The sequence below is a fragment of the Arabidopsis lyrata genome (genome assembly GCF_000004255.2).
Source record: "Arabidopsis lyrata subsp. lyrata unplaced genomic scaffold ARALYscaffold_1, whole genome shotgun sequence".
In the NCBI taxonomy this organism is placed as follows: domain Eukaryota; kingdom Viridiplantae; phylum Streptophyta; class Magnoliopsida; order Brassicales; family Brassicaceae; genus Arabidopsis; species Arabidopsis lyrata.
Window position 1 is genome coordinate 25,268,544 of NW_003302555.1, and position 20,035 is coordinate 25,288,578.

The 20,035-nt window shown below is 33.2% G+C and overlaps 3 protein-coding genes across 3 annotated transcripts; 1 reads left to right on the plus strand and 2 right to left on the minus strand.

Annotated features, from left to right (window-relative positions):
* Positions 1-2,694: 2,694 nt before the first annotated feature.
* On the minus strand, positions 2,695-3,672 carry LOC110224557. The gene has a single exon (XM_021010771.1). It carries the CDS (start codon positions 3,651-3,653, stop codon positions 2,715-2,717), a length of 939 nt encoding a protein of 312 aa, XP_020866430.1. The 5' UTR covers positions 3,654-3,672; the 3' UTR covers positions 2,695-2,714.
* Positions 3,673-15,083: 11,411 nt separating this feature from the next.
* LOC9330230 (BURP domain protein USPL1) lies at positions 15,084-16,808 on the plus strand. The gene is made up of 2 exons (XM_021014997.1): positions 15,084-15,262; positions 15,778-16,808. Exons 1-2 carry the CDS (start codon positions 15,206-15,208, stop codon positions 16,561-16,563), a joined length of 843 nt encoding a protein of 280 aa, XP_020870656.1. The 5' UTR covers positions 15,084-15,205; the 3' UTR covers positions 16,564-16,808.
* Positions 16,809-17,114: 306 nt separating this feature from the next.
* LOC110225273 lies at positions 17,115-18,163 on the minus strand. Its single transcript, XM_021014594.1, has one exon. It carries the CDS (start codon positions 18,074-18,076, stop codon positions 17,174-17,176), a length of 903 nt encoding a protein of 300 aa, XP_020870253.1. The 5' UTR covers positions 18,077-18,163; the 3' UTR covers positions 17,115-17,173.
* Positions 18,164-20,035: the final 1,872 nt, after the last annotated feature.

Below are 20,035 nucleotides of genomic sequence, written 5' to 3' on the forward strand. Positions count from 1 at the left end.
AAAAACTATTAAATTGTGTCACAAACACAGATCCGAAGGATAAAAATTTGAGTTCACAACTTTACAAATACAAGTAAAAAAAATATATTATGATATGCATATGAATATATATATATATATATATATATATATATATATATATTTTATATATATATCGAAAAATACGGATCGAAGCGGATATCCGACTTTTAAAAAAAATATATTTGTTATTTGCTCCGGTTTTTTTTTTTTTGAATAACCGCGGGTCTCCCAAAGGCTTCCTAGGCCCAAAGACTAATCCCACGAAGCTGGCAATTCCCCTATGTAAACCTGCCAGTGGCCGTGCCTCGAACCCTGGTGGCAGAAGTCACAGCTGTGACCTCTTTACCACTAGGCCACAAGGCCCGGTTACGCTCCGGTTTTTACGAATACTAAGTTTTCCTATTTGCTTTACTCCAAAATTTTACGAATATTCGGATTTTTCGAATCGAATCGAAACGAATATTGAGTCTAAGCGGATCTAACGAATATTTTGCCCGGGCCTAGTGCACATTAGCTCTACGCGACACATAACCCAAAAGTATTTTTAGAACATTGACTAATTTAATAATGTCTTATGATTTCATTATTATTAGTTGGCTACTTCGTCGAATTACTTATTAGTTGGGATTCGAATAATATAGCTGGCGATTTTTTACACCGATTGATATGCCTAAGCCTGGACAAAAATCGGATCCGAAATCCGAACCGATTCCCAGACCGAAAAAACTGGTTCGAAGTGAGTACGGGTAAGAGGAAATTATTTCATTGGGTACAGTTTTTGAAAACCCGTGGATATCGGGTCGGTCCGGGTAATATCCGTTACTCAAATAGGGTACCCGAATACTCGAACATATAATTAAATATCAAAAGATTAATTATATATAACTAGATACGGATCCGTGCGTTGCACGGATTACCGATCGAAATTGTCATTTTTGTAAGCTTAACTAAAATTATATAAAAATATGTTTTAATTTAGAAAATATAGTATTTTAATTATTTTTTAAATATAGATTAATTATGCATAATGTGTAATATAAAATACTATTTGTAGTTTTGTTTTTTATATGTTACAGTATGATATTTAATAAATGTTCATATGTGTATTATTGAATTTTAATAAATTATCCAAATCAATCGGAAGAGTGTATAACACTTTCTAATTTCAATGTGGGCAAGATGTAAACAAAATTGTGACAATATGAGACCGTCTATATCCACATCATGTAACTTTACTTGATAATATGAGAAATCCTCAAAAAAAAAATACAAATTCATAACGAATTAGGGAATATGCACTAAATAACCTATGACTAAAAAAAATTAAGAAAATAATATTAACTAAACAATGTCTATTTGCTATATGGTTTTGTCAAATTTTGGCTCATATTACTCATGAGTTCTTCGTTGTCACGTTTTTATTTTTTCTCGCCGGCGAGAAGTCTCAAATCTCTCTTTTTATCTCATTAGATTTCTCTTATTTTTGCTCGATCTCCTCTTTCTTTTTCTTTCTCTCCCTCTTATTGGATTTCTTCACCACCATATTTTTTTTTCTTATTCCATATCATTATTTCTCTCCTTCGTCGGGCATCACCACCGAGTCTCACTACTCCGACCCACCACGCCGCCACCACAACTGAATCTCACAACTATCACAATCATCATCACCATCAATGATCTCGCTAATTCCGACCCACCACCTTCATCAATATTTACCGCCACCACCACCAAACTTGAACCACCGTCATCAACACCAACACCACCGATACCGCATCTTCACCTCTTTCCCCAACTGCTCTTTATTTCACCACCTTATCTCCTCCGACATCGGGTCGAGCTTCTTCGACAACAACTATATTTTACGTCCATCGCCGTTCATATTTCTTAATTTTCCTTCATCGCCATATATTCTTAATATGTCTATCTATCTATTTGTTTATCTATAGAGGTGAGTATTTAGAATCATTTTTCTTCTAGGATTAATAATTGATTATAAATTTCTTTAATTATCATATTGTACAATAAGATTGTATAACTTCATAAATCTTGTTTTTAATTTTAAGAAAAAAGTAATCGTTTTCTTTTCTAATTAGTAGAATTAGAATTAGTAAATAATTTTTTAATTTCTATTTTTATTTAATAAGATACATATAGTTTCTTTATAATTATCTTTTTAATTTTTTAAAATTATTTTTATAAGATATATATGTATAGTTGACTTATAATTTTTTTTCTTAAATTTCTATTTTTATTTCATAAGATACATCTAGTTTCCTTATATTTATCTTCTTTTGATTTTAAAATTGTTTTATATAAGATATATACGTATAACTTCCTTATAAAATTTTTTCTAAACAAACCTTTTTTATTTTTGGTTTTACACGCTGCTAAATTTGACATGTGGGTATAGTTTTTTCATATTTTTTTAAAAATAAATAAAAAGAAATTTTTTTTAACACGTGTTAAAATCTGAGATCAATAAATTTGACATGTGGCACGATCTTATGAGTTATTAACTTTGAAAACCATACTTTATATAATAAGATTTTAATATAATTTAATTATCTAGAATTACAATTATAAATCTAAATATGTCAATTAACTTTAGATTTAAATACCCAAAACAACCAAACTATCCAAAAATTATTTGTTTTTTTTTTTTTTTTTTTTTTTTGCTGCAACAGAGATTTCATTCATGTATTTAAATCTTTACAAAGAAGTTTTTGAAGCCCCAGTGGCTGATTATTCGAACTTGAGTAAAACACATCATTATTACAACCGTAAGATGCTAAAAAATGGGCTGCAGTGATACATTGACGCCCTACGAATGTGAAATTAACAGTAGAAAATTTTGAAGTCCAGAAATCTATGTCATGAAGCGGGTTGAACAGTTCGTGATGCTGAGAAAGACCATTCAAGGCTTTAATAAGTAACTCGCAGTCGCCTTCAAAGATTATGTTCCGATAGCCCCTTATCCATGTTTGTTGAATAGCCACAAGCAGAGCCTTTGTTTCCGCTTCTAAAGGTGTGGACACGTGAGGTAGAATTGATGATCCACATGCTTTAGCTCTCCCATAATGGTCGCGAATTATCCAACCTCCAGTGCCCTGAAAGGTTCGAACGTCAAAGCCTGCATCAAAGTTGCATTTAACAAAAGAAAAAGGTGGTGTTGTCCATGTAGAAGTAGCAGATGTAGTGTGGCTTGGTTTGGGTATATTGATGCGCCAATTTGCAACATTGTTAATCCAATCTTTGACTTTAGCTTGAACTTGTATAACAACTCTCGAAGGACTTTCTCTGAATTTATTGAAGACTAAATTGTTCCTTTCTTTCCATATTCTCCATAAAAGCCAAAAGGGATCAAGTTTTTGTTGTTCTGTAAGATTTGAATTATGGTAGGAATCCACAATTAAAGAAATATTTTCTTCAATGTCATCCGTAAACTGACGTGACGTTAACACGCGTGTGTTTGATAAACGCCAATTAATGTTTGCATAGGGACATTTGAAGAGTACATGGCAAATAGATTCTTCTTCCTTATGACAACGTGGGCAGTAAGGATCAATGTTCATACCTCGTTTCACAAGTCTGGAACAAGTCGGTAATGCTTTTGAAACTATTCTCCAGAGCATATGCTTGATCTTTGGAATGATAGCGATTTTCTAGATTTTGTTTTTGAGAGCAACAGAACCATGAGGAATGGCCGGTTTGTTGTGATTATCATTTGGATCGTGTGTGATTAGCCAATATCCAGAGCGGACAGTGTAGTTTCCATCTGTGTTGTAGTTCTAGATCAATCTATCTGGCAGTTCATATCTCGATAAGTGTATTTTTTAAGATAATTTTGGACCATTGGATCGATGGTTGCCAAAATTTTCTCGCTGTTCCAGTAACGATATAAACCTACACTGGATATTAATGTTTGAATTGTAACATTGACATCAGGAACTGTTGTTTGAAGAGGTCGTGGTGGATGAGCTTCAATAACATTATCTTTTCCGATTCTAATAGTCCTCCCATCACCTACAAGGTATCGCGATCCTTTTTTTAAGACTTCAATTCCTTCCAGTAAAGATGACCAACCATACGATTGGTAAGCCCTAGCTTTTGCGTCAAGGATGGATTCATCTTTAAAGTATCGTGCCTTCATTATACGAGCAAACCGAGAATTAGGGAACTGTATTATTCGCCAAGCTTGTTTGGCTAAGAGCACATCATTAAATTTTGCAAGATCTCTGAATCCTAGTCCGCCTTCCTTTTTTTTAGTATTGAAGTCTTTTCCAAGCAATGCAAGGTATCCCTCTCTTCTTCGCATTCTTCTCCCACCAATAATTTATAAGGATGCTTTCTATTTCCGAAACGATACTTCTCGGCAATTTGAAACATGACATGGTATAAACCGGCATTGCCATGGCAATGGATTTAAGCATGATTTCCTTTCCCGCTGGCGAGAGGTATTTCGCACTCCAACTGGCCGTTCTTTTTTTAACTCATTCAATGATGTAATCAAACATTTCTCTTTTTTTTTTCCTTCCAAACTGTTCTGGGAGTCCTAGGTATTTCCCTCATCCTCCGTGATTATTAATTCCCAAAATCTTCTTTAATCTGTTTTGAGTGTTGCCAGGACCCTTGAGCCAAAAGTTATCATCGATTTTGTCATATTGATCTTCTGGCCCGAGTAATATTCATAGATATCAAAGGCGTCCTTTAAGGCTTGGCAATTACGAACATTTGCTTGGCAGAAAAACAGAGAGTCATCCGCAAATTGTAAGTGTGTAATGGCTAGGACGTTCAAACCAATACGAATTCCCCTAATATCTCCTTCCGAAGCTCTTGTTTTGATTAAATGACTAAGAATGTCTGCGCAAAGGATAAATAAGTATGGTGAGAGTGGACCACCTTGACGGATTCCACGTTTCGGGTTGATTGTTCCATGAGGGATACCATTGATCAAAACAGAGTAGTGAAAAGATTTGACGGTGCCCCTAATCCAATTGATCCACTTATCGCTAAAATCAAATAAGCGCATTGTAGTCTCCAGAAAGTTCCATTCGACTCTATCGTAAGCTTTGCTTACATCCGTTTTTATTGCCATATAGGATTGAGAGACACACTTCCTCACTTTTAATGAATGCATCAGTTCGTGAGCTATCATCACGTTATCGTTGATAAGTCTACCCGATATAAATGCAGCCTGTGAGTCGGAGACAATGACATCAAGATGAGTTTTTAGTCGTGCGACTAAACATTTTGAGATGATCTTGTAAAGAACATTGCAGAGCGCTATTAGTCGATAGTCTGATAGAGTTTCTGGATTGGTTATTTTGGAAATCATGCAGATATTCATATGATTCACATTTGGATTCATGTATGATGTCGCAATATAACTTTTAACCTCTTTGATAACATCGGTGCCTACTATGTCCCAGCTTGTTTTGTAAAATCTGGCCGTGAGTCCATCCGGACCGGGAGCCTTGTCATCTCCAATGAGACAGATGGCTTCGTAAATCTCCTTATCGCTGAAGTCTTTACAAAGCTCTGCATTGATTTCATGGGTCACCGTTGGTTTAAAGCCTGAGAAATCTATAGGAGAAACCGGTCTACCATTGCTTGAATAGACGCTCGTGAAGTAGTGTTGAGCATGTCTACTAATTTCTTTGTCTCCTATGTAGACGTTTCCCTCGTTATCTTTGATAGTAGTGATTCTATTTTTTGAGAATCTTGTTTTTGCGCAGGCATGTAAGAATTCAGTGTTACGATCACCCTCTAACATCCATTGATTACGGCTTTTTTGTTGCCAATATTTTTCTTCATCATTGTAAGCCCGAGTTAGTTCATTTTGAATCTAAGGGATGAGCATTCTCTCTGATCTAATCAAGCTTGACATTGCATTATTCAGAGCAGCTTGTAAATGTTTGATTCTTTTTTCTGAGTTGAGGCTGAATTGATGTTTTAATCTCGCTATGACCTGTCTGCAATTCCTGACCTGATCCATAATAGAATGACCCTGTTTCGATTTTTCTTTATTCCATCCTCTATGAACTGCATTCTTAAAGTCTGGAATCTCAACAAGTCTCTTGTCAAAGAGAAAAGGCTTCATTTTTGGTGTTTCAGATTTTTCCATGGTCAATAATATTGGCTTATGGTCCGTGTTGATAATAGAAGATTAAGTCGGAAATGTGTTGAGAACCATGGTGAGAGAGAAAGAGATGAACATGATATTGATTAAAGATGTGATACAAAATATGGAGGCACGCTTTGGTTTTATAGAGAACAAACTTTAGGTCTAAGGGGTATGCACAAAGACAATCGCATCCTCACTTAGCCTTGCTTTACCAAAGCGTGTAACAGCTCACACATAAGGACAAACCCGTACACGCGCTAGAGCTCTTGGTTTAGATAAGCTCGACGCCTAAAGTGTCTCGCGTGTCCGTACGGTCAAACTAGTCGTTACTCCTCTTTCTCTTTTATTCAAACTGAAGCTTGCGCCCTAAGTAACTTGTGTTTAATATCTAATATTGATTTAGTTAGTATTAAACACCTTCTTGATTAACACTCCCCCTCAAGTTTATACTACAACGGAATTATGTATAAACTTGGCCACTTGTGTGAATAACCTCATTAAAAACCTTAACAAAGAAAACCACGTGGGACAAAACTTTGTTAAGGGAAAAAGAGTGTTATCCCTACAAGGTTGGGAAGTCTTTCTCAAGGATTTGTGAGGTCTACAAGACCAAGTTTACCATGGATAAATTTGCAAACTTGGTTACTTGCTGCCTTGGTGAAGATGTTGGCCAATTGGTCCGAACTCTGAGTGTAACAAGGGAGAATTGTACCATCTTCTACCTTCTCTCTTGTCTTGTGGCAGTCGATCTCTATGTGTTTGGTCCTCTCATGAAACACTGAGTTGGTAGCAATATGGATAGCCGCTTGATTATCACAATGAAATGTGATAGGTGTCTTCTGCTCGATCCCAAAGTCCTTCAGCAAAGCTTTTAACCAAGTTAACTCGTTTGTGAGTTTCTTCATGGCCCTATACTCTGATTCTGCACTTGAACAAGACACCACCTTCTGTTTCTTGGACTTCCAAGTTACAAGATTCCCACCAATGAATGTACAAAAGCTGGTTGTTGATTGTCTTGTGTTGCGGTCTCCATCATAATCTGCATCACAATATCCAACAATCTCTGTGCTTGAGTTTCTTCCCATCCATATACCTTTGCCGGGACTCCCTTTGATATATCTCAGAATTCTTTCCACCAAACTCCAATGATAAACCGTAGGAGCTTGCATGTGTTGAGCCACCTGATTCATAGCAAAAGAAAGGCCAGGTCGAGTGTAGGTTAAGTATATAAGCTTACCTACAAGCCTTCTGTATTTTTCTGGGCAATGGTATGGAGTGTCATCTTTCTCCCCCTTTCGATTGACCGTATAGCCTTGCTCCAATGGTGTTTCAACCGGTTTAGCTCCAAGTTTTCCTGTGAGTTTTAAGAGATCGAGGGCATACTTCCTTTGTGAGAGAAACAAACCCTCCTTTGATCTACACACCTCGATCCCTAGAAAATACTTCAAAACATCCAAATCTTTAATATCAAAAGAAGAGTGTAAAGCAGACTTAATGGCTTGGATACCTTATTTGTTACTTCCCGAGATAATCAAGTCATCAACATAGATTAATACTACTACGATGCCTTGATTATCTTGTTTATTAAACAAAGTATGATCAGAATGTGACCTTTTGAAGCCATTTTTTAACAGAGTAGAGCTTAACTTGTGATACCAAGCTCTCGGAGATTGTTTGAGTCCATAGATAGCTTTCCGAAGCCTTAAGACCTTTCCTGGAGCTACTGTATCCTCTAAACCCGGAGGTGGTGTCATGTAAACCTCTTCTTCTAACTCCCCCTGAAGAAAAGCGTTCTTGACGTCCATCTGCCATAATTCCCAATCCAAATTAACCGCTAAAGATAGAACAACCTTTATAGTGTGTTGCTTGGCTACTGGCGCAAAAGTCTCCCTATAGTCATCGCCATAGGTCTGTGTGAACCTTCTTGCCACTAGTCTAGCCTTATATCTCTCAATTTCACCATCACTCTTATACTTAATAGTGAAAACCCATTTTGAGCTAACACACTTCTTCCCTGGTGGCAGTTCTTCTTCATCCCAAGTATGATTCCTAACCATAGCTTGAACCTCATCATCCACAGCATTAGTCTACTCCTTTCTTTCCTTGGCTTCTTCATAGTTTTGTGGTATAAATTCCACATCTATCTTACTAAGAAAGGCTCTATGTTCTTCGGGTAGAAGGTCAATCAAACATGTGGCTTGAATTGGATGTGCCACGGCTTGGCAGTTGTAGTAAACTCTTGTATTCTTCCAATTAGAAGGTGATTTCTTCTCTCTTTTACTCCTTCTTGGATTCTCCCGTGTGTAGACTAGATCTTGTGTTACTTGTGGAACTTGATATGTATCATCATCGCTTGAAGATTCAATAACTTCTCCTTCACTACTAGACTGACCCTTCTTTTCCACTTCTTCACTAGACCCTTCTCTTCTACCACTTTCTTGTTGATCATCCAAAAGATCTTGAGAAACATTATTGTCACTTTCTATAACTTCATTAGTGTCCTCATTTGGTGTTGGTGTGGCTTCCTTATCTTCTTGTGGAGAGCTTACATTCCCCAAATGTTCTAATATGTGTCGGAGACTCTCAGCTCGATCTGAGTTCGAGTTGGGCAGATCCTTTACACTATCCCAACTCTTCTCTCCAAAGTAAGCCTTGTCTTCCATGAATTTGACGTCCCTAGATACATGATATCTATTGTTGACAGGATCGACGCACTTGTAGCCCTTTTGAGTCGTTGAATATCCTATGAATACACATTTAGTACTCTTGGGCTCTAGCTTGTTTCTCAAGTCACCTGGGACAAACACAAAGCAAAGACTTCCAAATACCCTCAAATGATCAATATTAGGATTTTGTTTATTTAAGATTTGAAAAGGAGATTGATCATTAAGGATACGAGTTGGTGTTCTGTTGATGAGATAACATGCAGTCATCACCGCATCTCCCCAAAACCGTTTTGGTATATGTTTCTGAAACAACATAGCCATCACGGGACATTATATCACGGGACAAATTTTGGTTTTATACAATCTTTTCTAAATGAGACTTAATATGTCTAATATTTGTGGTATTAAAAAAAAAAGATTTAATCCGTATTGAAGCGGCGGATTAATGATATTTTAATCTTTTTATTATTGTTGATTCAAAAACCTGTCCCGCCAAACCCGTCTGGCAAAAAAACTCATTTATTTTATTAATGTTCTTATTTATGATATGATTCTGAATCATTGTCTAAATATTTTAATCGATGTAGAACGTTGAACACACATTTTCGTCAATTGGATAATATATGTCCGTTTTAAAAATTTCGAATCACAGTATATGCAGAAAAAAAAAATTGTTTTTTTTTTACTTTATGTATTATATGATGATTCAAAACAGTTAGAAACAAATCAAACAAAGATGATAGGAGAATCATAATTATAAATCTTAATAAAATCTTCTAAATATCTAAATTATTAAATATGGAATATCAGGTGTATGAATTGGATTAAATATAACCCGACCTAACAAATTTTTTGTGAAAGAATTTTAAAAACGGGTCGGATATCCGATATACCCAGAAGCATTTTTACCCACCCGTCACCAAAGTGTTGCAAAAATACTAATATAGATTAAATTCTTTTTATTATTATTAGGTGTTAGATTGTGATTTGGTGAAATAAAGGGGGTGAATATAATGGTTCACCCCCCAAGTATTTTTTCTACTTAATCTATATGATTTGGAAAACTTTCCTGATAAAACCAAAGCCACGTGTTGTCTAGTCATTTATCTATACATAATTAGAAATTACAACATTGTGAATATAAAGATTGATTTGGCAACTAGTAGAGTACACAAATAACCTAACTGCTTAATTGGCTAGAGAACAATGGATGAATAAGACCCCACCATTAGTTTTGAAGTTGATCCTCTCAAAACCATGGAACCTGTTGATGAAGGCAATGATGTATTTGTGATTATGATTTAAGCTTCAATAAACTATTATTTCTCTTGATATGATATCAACAAATTGGCATATGGCCAAGTACACTCATATTTTTCTAACCTTATTTTAACTTTCCTAACTTTTAGTTGCCATGGAATTTTGTCTAAAGATTTGAAACCGCTTCTACAATATTCCCATTAGAAAAGGATAATCATGAGTCATGACTACCAGCTCAGCTGTAGAAAGAAAGTCATAAAGAAAAAGCTGATCTTAGTGCTTCTCATAAGTGGGTATTCGAAAATTTGTTCTATTATGGGGTTTAATTAATAAAGACTAAAGAGTGTAGATAAGATATATGGTTAGAATGATTTAACTTTTGTCTCTGATTAATTGTGGTGCAAATGAAAAGTTTTTAAATAGATGATGATTTTTCTATTTGCCGCAAAATTGTAAAATAGTAAATAATACAGGTTTTATATAAATGACAATATGACATATCGGATAAAATCCAAACCAATTTTCAGATTTACAACAATGATTTATGCAACCAAGTGGTAGTCTTTTATTAATTCTCACTTGTGAAGAAGTTGTCTTATAGGTTTAAGCAATGTTTAAAATAGCGCTAGGTGCTAATAGGGCGATGACCTTTGCGTCTAGAACTCCTAATCGGAGTCTTGGTAATTTTAGACGGTTTAAGTGGTTTATGCATTTACAACATAAAATATTATAAATATGATGTTATAGATAAAAACATAAAATTATATATAAGAAAAATAAAAAATATTAAATCATAATCAAGAATTAGATAAAAACATAAAATTATATATAAGAAAAATAAAAAATATTAAATCATAATCAAGAATTAGATAAAAACATTTCTTTAATTTATATAAAACAACATATGAACGTTTATATCCATGTATATAGAGGTATAACTTATAAATTTAAATCTATGTAGTTGGAAATTAGAAAAATACACTAAAACGAGATTTATGCTATTTTAGGAGGTTGAGGCGGTCATCTAGACGTCACCTGAGCGTCTAGGGTCTAGTCGAGGTTTAGGCGACCGCCTAAACCGATTTTTAGAACATTAGGTTTAGGTCATGATTAATTCCTTTCAAAAATGAAATTATTCTATCACTTGTATTTGATCACTTGAAATGGTATCATATATTAACATTAGAAAATCCGGTGAATAGATTATCCAACGACTACATTTACCAGAAAAGTAATAGTAAAACATTTCATCCCAGAAATAAAAAAATAATTAATTAAACATCGTATATCATATTCCATAGATTAATATTATATATCATATATAATTGAACTTGCATTTAAAAGTAACAAAAATCATGCTTCCTAATCATGTTTTAAACATGGTAAAAAGATTTTTGTATATTTTAATCATGCTTCCTAATCAAGTTTATATACAAAAATTCAGCTCAGAAAAATATTAATCAATCGAACATCGTATATACTATATCCATTTTTTAATTTAAATAAATGTTTTGAATAGTAACCTTGTCCTGCTTTTATATGAGATGTACTGCTTTTACAAATTACCAATCAGAAAAAGGATATCAAAAACGTTACTAAAATATTATTCTCGGCTTCTTTATACAGTTTTAGTATACCACTATTTCTTACAGTTTAGTATTGTTATATAATAGTTTACCGTTAAAAAACTTATATAGTTTTGTGTTACAAATCAGACCCATAATAATTTACCTTACATTTAAAAGTAACATCTTGTCGAATGGCACGAAGCAAGCGAGTGGGGTTCAAGTCATGCATGCATATCTTAATTTTAATGTCTTTCTTGAAATTATCAATTTGTAGTCTATATATAGCTATAGTCAACTTCTACACGTACTTATTGGAATTAGCCTTTTAATTCTAAAGTCAACTTAGATTTCTCAATCATGCACAAATATTACAATTCTCTTTTTGTACTGCAACATTGCAACTATTGCTCATTATTATAATGGATATTCACTGTCCATAGGAGATTTATTCTCTCTGTTTAAATATAAGTACTATATTAATATTTTAACTATATTTTTATACAAATAAGTTGATTTTGAAATTTTACTTTTATTTTACGTTTTCAATTAGTTTTAGTTACAAAGAAACTTTGTAATGTCACTTTTTGATATATAACATCATGATAAAATAATACATTGAAATCTTATAAGGACGATTTTAAAAATAAAAATGTTAGCATAAATTGACACTATTTGTAAAATGGAAAGAGAATACATTATATTCATCCATGTGTTAGTCATTTTATGTCCTCGAAGATCTAACAAATGGGAAACAACCCAAATATATCACAAGAAATCAAAAATAAAATTGAGAATAATTGAGATAAATATCTGTATTTAAATTTTCTCATTTATGTTTTTTTTGTCTTTTCATTCCTTTTTATTTTAGTTTTAATGCGAAAGCGAAACTACTATATTTTTATTAGAACTCTGCAATTTCCAATTTAAAAGCTACTATATATGTCAGAAACATTCATAAGAAAGCAGATTTAAAACAAATCTTGACAATGGATTCAAAACCCTTAGTTTGTTGTGATCCATATGCTAAAAACAGATTCCATGAACATGAATATTCATTCTGATTTCTTCTTCTTATTTTCTGGAAAATTCGGATGATAAAACATAATGGATCTATATATACATTTTTGGATCACAATTAGCAAATAAATCCTGAAGTTGAGAAGTATTTACAATGGCATGCCATTAGCATTAATTATTTAGATTTGTTTTATTTAAGTAAAGATTTTTAAATGAAATTCATTTCTAATATATTTAGCAAAAGTCTCTACAAAATCTTTCCTTATCTATTTAAGTAAAGATTTTGAAATCAAATATGTTCTCAACAATTTATCAAAAATCTCTACACAATCTTTTTAAGAACTTACTTAAGTTCTGATTTTTATATGCAAAAAAAAAAATTAATTGTAACGAGTGATGTAAAAATCGGGAATGTTGATACTACAATTTCTTCTACTTCTTTTTTTTCATATAATGAAAATTATTTTTTAGGGATATTTTCTCAAAACCTCTAAATAAAACAAAGGGTTTCAAAAGATAGCTTCTCTTTTGGCGGGTCGACCCGCAAACCTGCAATTCTCTACGGGCTTATCCGCATGAACCTGCGACCCGTAGTGGATAAAAATATTATTCAAAAAAGATTAACAAATGATGTTTAATTTTACGGGACGGAGTTATATGGTGCAACGAGTTTGGATCGATATTAATATTAAACAATATACTATGGATGAAATCCTAGAATTAAAAATCAAAATTTAATTATAAAATCAGAAACACTAAACAAAATAAACAATATTAACAAAACAAATACAACTTAAAATTTTGCTAAATAATTTTTTAGTTATAAAAAATTCGATCCGCGGTGTACCGCGGGGTAAAATCTAGTGATGTATTAAAGTCAAAGATTTTATATAGTGGGTTGGTTGTCACCTTAGGATTAGAGTAATTATGCGAAAAAAAAATTAGGTCAATGATACTGCGACTAAGTTCAATGAAAGATCAAAGAGCTTTTTCTTTACTTTTTATTTTTTTTCTTATTATTATTAGTGGTCCTAATAAATTTTAAAAATATTTTTTATTGTTTGAATCCTTTTCAATTCACCAAAGGTCCATCATTCACATTGTCAATAAAGATTTATTGAAGAGTACCACAAGACTTCGTGAGGATGACCTACTTTTCTATATTTTAAAATTAAATCAGAAACATTCATACAAAATAAACATTATATATATATATATATATATATTTATAAATATCTAAATTTAAGCTATTAGGAACCATCCTATCACAATATGTCTTAATTTCATTTGTCAGGATTCAAACCTCTCCATCATATAGAGAAAAAAAAAAACTCACAATACTATCAACACATACTTACAATAATTTTAACTTTTTATGAGATCTGAAACTTTATGGAAAAAATTCTGTTCACACAGTATTGAAAAGTTTCTTATGGCTGATAGTTTTTTTTTTCTTACGCCATCATTTACTAGCGTCGATCCCCGATAGTCCTGTTAAATTTGGGCTAATTCTGAGCTTCCAACTAAAAACCAATTGACAATTAGTGGACTGGCTCTAACCCTTTATATATTATTGGTTGTCCCATCAAACTTCCGATGTGAGACTTGGATTGTATCTCCAACAATCTCTCCTTCAATCCAAGGACCATATGGATCTAACACGCCTCATCGATCCCTCACTCGGATCGATAATAAGCCCCTTTCTCGGACCCCCATTACTCGGGTTTGAGGTATGTCCGTATCCACATTTCTAGGTCCACCAGAATTTGAACCTTGGGCTCTGATACCATGTTAAATTTGGGCTAATTCTGGGCTTCCAACTAAAAACCAATTGACAATTAATGGATTGGCCCTAACCCTTTATATATTATTGGTTGTCCCATCAAACTTCCGATGTGGGACTTAGATTGTATCTCCAACAAGTCCTAGAGACTACATGCAAATGCGGATAAACAAATTTTGGCACGAATAATACAAGAATTATTTTGCAATTAAATCTTACTATTTATAGATGACTCTCGAATTCTCTATCTATTTTTAAGAAAATGATTACGACCATAACTAATATACAAACAAGATTCATTTCTTTCTTTTTTATTTTTCAATTACGACGTAAAGGATGATCCATGAACTATATTGTTTGTATTATAGAATCCAATCAAACCAATCTCTTTGGATTAATATCGAATTATTTTATCCCCGTATCTTTTACAGTTTCAAATTAGATGACGATTTAAGAAGCTGCAGGCGTCACAATAATTTAATAATTACAAATAAAATTGAGTTAAAACTGTCAACAGTCTACTTATATGTGTAAACTTAAATAAACGAATAAATCCTCGAAATTTAAAAATAATGAAGAAGTCAGCATCATCATAATGGATTATTATAAATACACACACATAGATGGATGTTCAACTTCATTGAGATCTAAGATCACTTTTAAAAAAATATTCTGCTCTCCTTTTTTTATAAACAAAAAGTCAAAATATCAAGAAGAGGAAGAAGAAGAAGAAACTCATTTTCTCTCCGCAGAGAAAATAAAATCCATGGCTTCTACTTTTAGGCTCTCTATTAGCTTCCTCACTCTCCTCCTCTTCTCTCTGGTATGTTTATCTCTCCCCATATATTGTTAACAAATTTATACACATGTATATGATTCTTTATACATATGTACCTCTATATATGTATAGACATATATGTGTGTTAAGAGGCTTAAATTGAAAGCCTTATTCTTTATACATATGAACCTCTATATATGTATATGGTTAAAAGTATTACTATAAGAAATAAAAATCCTGGAAACTAATCACATAATTTGTAATTGTGGCACACAAATTTACAGAAGTTTATGCATCATAATGTTTTAAGAACCTTTTTTTTTTCTCTTCAGTCGGACAAGAATCTACAGCATATATTCATGACATAGTTTGTAATGAATTTTGATTTGTACATAAGTTCTTGCATCATGGGTTCTTACCACATTGTTAGGAAGAAAAAAGTATTATTTTCCTTCTGGCAACCTTTTTTAAAAAAAATCTATTTAAATCGAAAAGAAAACTTTGAATCTTTTTGAACTGTTTGGTGTCTAATTTATCGGTTTTGTGTTTCTTGAATGTAGTGGGTAGTGGAGGCACACACGTCAAGAAAGCTGATATCAATCAAGGAAAACGAAGGTCAAGATACTAGTCATTTGCTCAAAGATGGTGAATTCGATGATCCTTCATTGTACATGTATTTCACACCCAATGATCTCAAACTAGGAACCAAATTGCTGATTTACTTCTACAAAAACGATCTTCAAAAGCTTCCTCCACTTCTCACAAGACAACAAGCTGATCTCATTCCTTTCACTAAGTCAAAGCTTGACTTCCTTCTGGACCACTTCTCTATCACCAAAGACTCTCCTCAAGGGAAAGCCATAAAGGAGACTCTGGGATATTGTGATGCTGAAGCTATTGAAGGTGAGCATAAGTTTTGCGGGACTTCTTTGGAGTCTTTGATCGATCTTGTGAAGAAAACAATGGGGTATAATGTTGACCTCAAGGTCATGACAACTAGAGTAATGGTACCGGCCCAAAATTCGATAAGCTACGCTTTGCATAACTATACATTCGTCGAGGCTCCAAAGGAACTTGTTGGGATTAAGATGTTGGGATGCCATAGAATGCTATACCCTTATGCTGTTTACTATTGCCACGGACATAAAGGTGGAAGCAGAGTCTTTGAAGTTAATTTGGTGACGGATGATGGGAGACAACGGGTCGTAGGACCCGCTGTCTGCCACATGGACACGTCCACGTGGGATGCGGATCATGTAGCTTTTAAGGTGTTGAAGATGGAGCCGAGGTCAGCACCGGTTTGCCATTTCTTCCCTCTTGATAACATTGTGTGGGTAACAAAGTAAGAAAATAGACTTAGCTCTATATAATGTGAGTATGTGTTGTAATAACTATGGTTTGAAAGGAACAAAAAAAAAAGAAAGAAAGACAGCCTTAATGTTGGTTTTGGTATTGCCTCTTTTGTGTAACTTGCAGCAGCTCGTGAAAATACTAGTAATGTAACATATAATATCTCATGCTATACTACATATTTATATATCACGATGTATGTAGCTTTTGGTCCATGAAATATATATGTCCGGTTTGGAAATTTTCGAATTTTGGATCGAAGTGACTCGATCATGCGGGAATATATGATTTTTACACGTGACGCTTATAATACAGGGTGGTCCAACGTATTTTTAGCATCAAGTCAATTACGACTTACCCTTCTTGCCAATAATAGCAAGTTTTAGTAATATCTCCCGACTGTCGACAACGAACCATTCACATCACCGCGATTTGAACATTTCATCCAAGTTATTCACTTAGCTTTGAGAGGTATATATATAGACGTTAAGAGGAATTTTTTTTTTTGAATTTAATGTTAAATTATATTCAAAAGAAAATAAACGTTTTTACATATGAAATGCTAACTTTTCTGAAACATTTGTAAATAGAGCTACTATCTGTTTTCTATTGCCTTGATTCAAACCATGCTTGGATTCCACCTGCAGATTTCAAACAGCCACCTTTGAGTGTGCTCAAGCGATTTCGCATATTCTTGTCTATCATTTTCACGAGTAGTTCCGACGGTATGGGTTGTTCCCCGTGCCTCCTTCTGTTCCGTTCACTCCAAATCGAGTGGATGGAGTTCTGGAATACGTACCTTAGCATATAGCTTTTCTTTTTGTCGAGGATGTTTTCTGCTAGTAACTTCAAAATGTCTGTCCAACTCTCCGAGTATCTAGTAGACAGAATTCCCATTGCTAGGTTCTTCCATATCGTTTTGGAGTAGGGACAGCAGAAAAAGAGATGTTCCCTTGTCTCTATCGGCTCATCACAAAAGACACAACTTGAATTCACAGTACCATTCCACTTCAACATTCTCTCCCCTGTTGAGATTCTGTTTTTCAAAACCAACCAAGTAATGAATGCATATTTTGGAGTTGCAGTTGGGAACCATATCTCTTTATGTCCCTCCATCGGCGGCTTAGCTATGCGCAGTTGTAACCAAGTCTCCCTCGTTATGAACCTCCTATGGTAGCAGTCATTTTTTCCTTTCCACAGAGCTGTGTCATGTTCATTCACCCTCTGGTTCAACCTTAGTTCCCTTATTTCTTCTTCTACACGGTTTAAGGTGAGCTGTCGATGGTTTCTTCTCCGAGTCATGTTCATTACTTCTTTCACCGTGCTAGATAGGGGAATTCCCAGATCAATACAGCCCCGTTCTCCAAGTTTCTCTATGAGACATCCCATGTTACTCCATGAATCATACCAAAAAGATGTAGTCTCTCCATTCTTCACCTCTACTCGATGAAACTTTTTTGCCATGTCACGGTATTTTAGAATTTTCCTCCATATCCATGAACCACTCATTGAATTCCCTTTTACCGCCCAAAAAGAACCAAAACGAATTAAGTATCTATGTACCCAGTTCACCCATAAGGACCCTTTTGCCGACAGTATACGCCATATCAGTTTGAATACACTGACCTTGTTTGCTTCCTCTATGGATAAAGAATAGAATATAGATCAAATACAAACAAAAATAAAACCAGCAGAAGTTATACATCCAGATGTGAATTTGAAATGAATAACATGATTGTTACACGTTTTCAACAAATATCATACATATTATTTCAATATTTTATCCGATAGTGCATTATTTATATAACTAGGATTAGACCCGTACATCGTACGAAAATTTAATTTTTGAAATTTTATTTTAGTATAATCAAATAAAAAATATTATTATTAGTTTATCAAATACGTAACAAATCACTAATACATTTTAAAAAAACTCTAATACATTTAAAAATCACTAATACATTTAAAATATATATACATGTGTGAAACACATAAAACTAAAATCATGAGTTGTTAATTAAATTGAGAGTGATTTTAGGACTCTAACGATCATGAGATGTGTGGTTAGAAAAGTTAGGAATTTATAGCATATTATTTGTTGTAATTTATTTTGAAAATTTAGAAACATAAAATCTTAGGCAGTTGTATCACGTTGTCTGATTTTTTTTATATTTTTGTTATTTACTTAAATTTTGAAGTAAAAGACCATGTGTCAAAATTTTATTGGTCAAGTGACTTGTACTTTCTAATATAAAGGATATATCACGTAACTTGTTTAAAACATATACACAGAAAATCAAAACCTACATAATTACGATTTTTTCACGGCATCATTTTCATAAATAAAGGTATAAAATTTGGCTATCTAGCCTACTAAATCCTAACAGAAACTCTCATGTTGACAAAATAAAAATCCAATAGAGATCTCACGAGTTTTTATTACGATCTCCGAAGATAAGAATCTATCATTTTTCACTTGCATGGTAGTTGGTAGAATAGCTAAATACAGAACAACAGTGTTTCGAAATATAGATTTCAAGACCATCCCCAATGGTAGAGTTTTATAAGAGACTCTTACAATTTTTTTAATTTTAGAGTTTGTGTTAGAGTCCTTAAATTTTTCATTGTCCAATGGTAGAGTTCAAAGTGAGTTTCTTTTAAAACAAATATTTTTAAAATTAAAAATTATAAATTTTTTTTATTTGATAAAACTTAATAATCATTGCAATTCATAAAATTTTAAACATATATGACATAAAAGCATATAAAAATATGCAAATAAAAAAATCGGAATAACGATTAGTTGTAAGCTTGATTCATGCCAAAATTTTGTTATATATGCTTAACAAAATCAGCTTTCAATTGTTGATGAATAGTCCGATCACGAACTCGAGTTCGAATGTCCATCATATTACTGAGATTTGAAGGCATATATATATATATATATATATATATATATATATATATATATATATATATATATATATATATATATATATATATTATTAGTATTTTTGACCAAACCAGAAAGCGGGGTTCTTAACAATCCTTAAACCTCTTATATTAAAAAACAACTCTTAACAATCCTTAATTTTATTTGTTGTTTTCATTTATTTTAATTACTTTTAACCTTGAAGATTTTTTTTTTTTTTTTTTTGAACACCTAACCTTGAAGATTTTTTTAAGAAATCCATAAGAAACACCATCGGAGGTGCTCTAAATTTAAGGTCACACTTATGCCCACTCACATATTGGGCTTTTGAATTATTGGGCTATTTCAGCTCTATAATTCAAAAGCGCAATATGTGAGTGGGCATAAGTGTTGTTGTTGTGTTGCTACATTTTGGTTGTAATATTGATCACCTCCAGCTAAAATCCCAACAAAAACAAAAGTATGACAAAGGCTTAGCTAAGAAGAAACTAGGTGAAACTAAAGCTCAATTAATGGTACGGGGTTTAGTTAGGGTT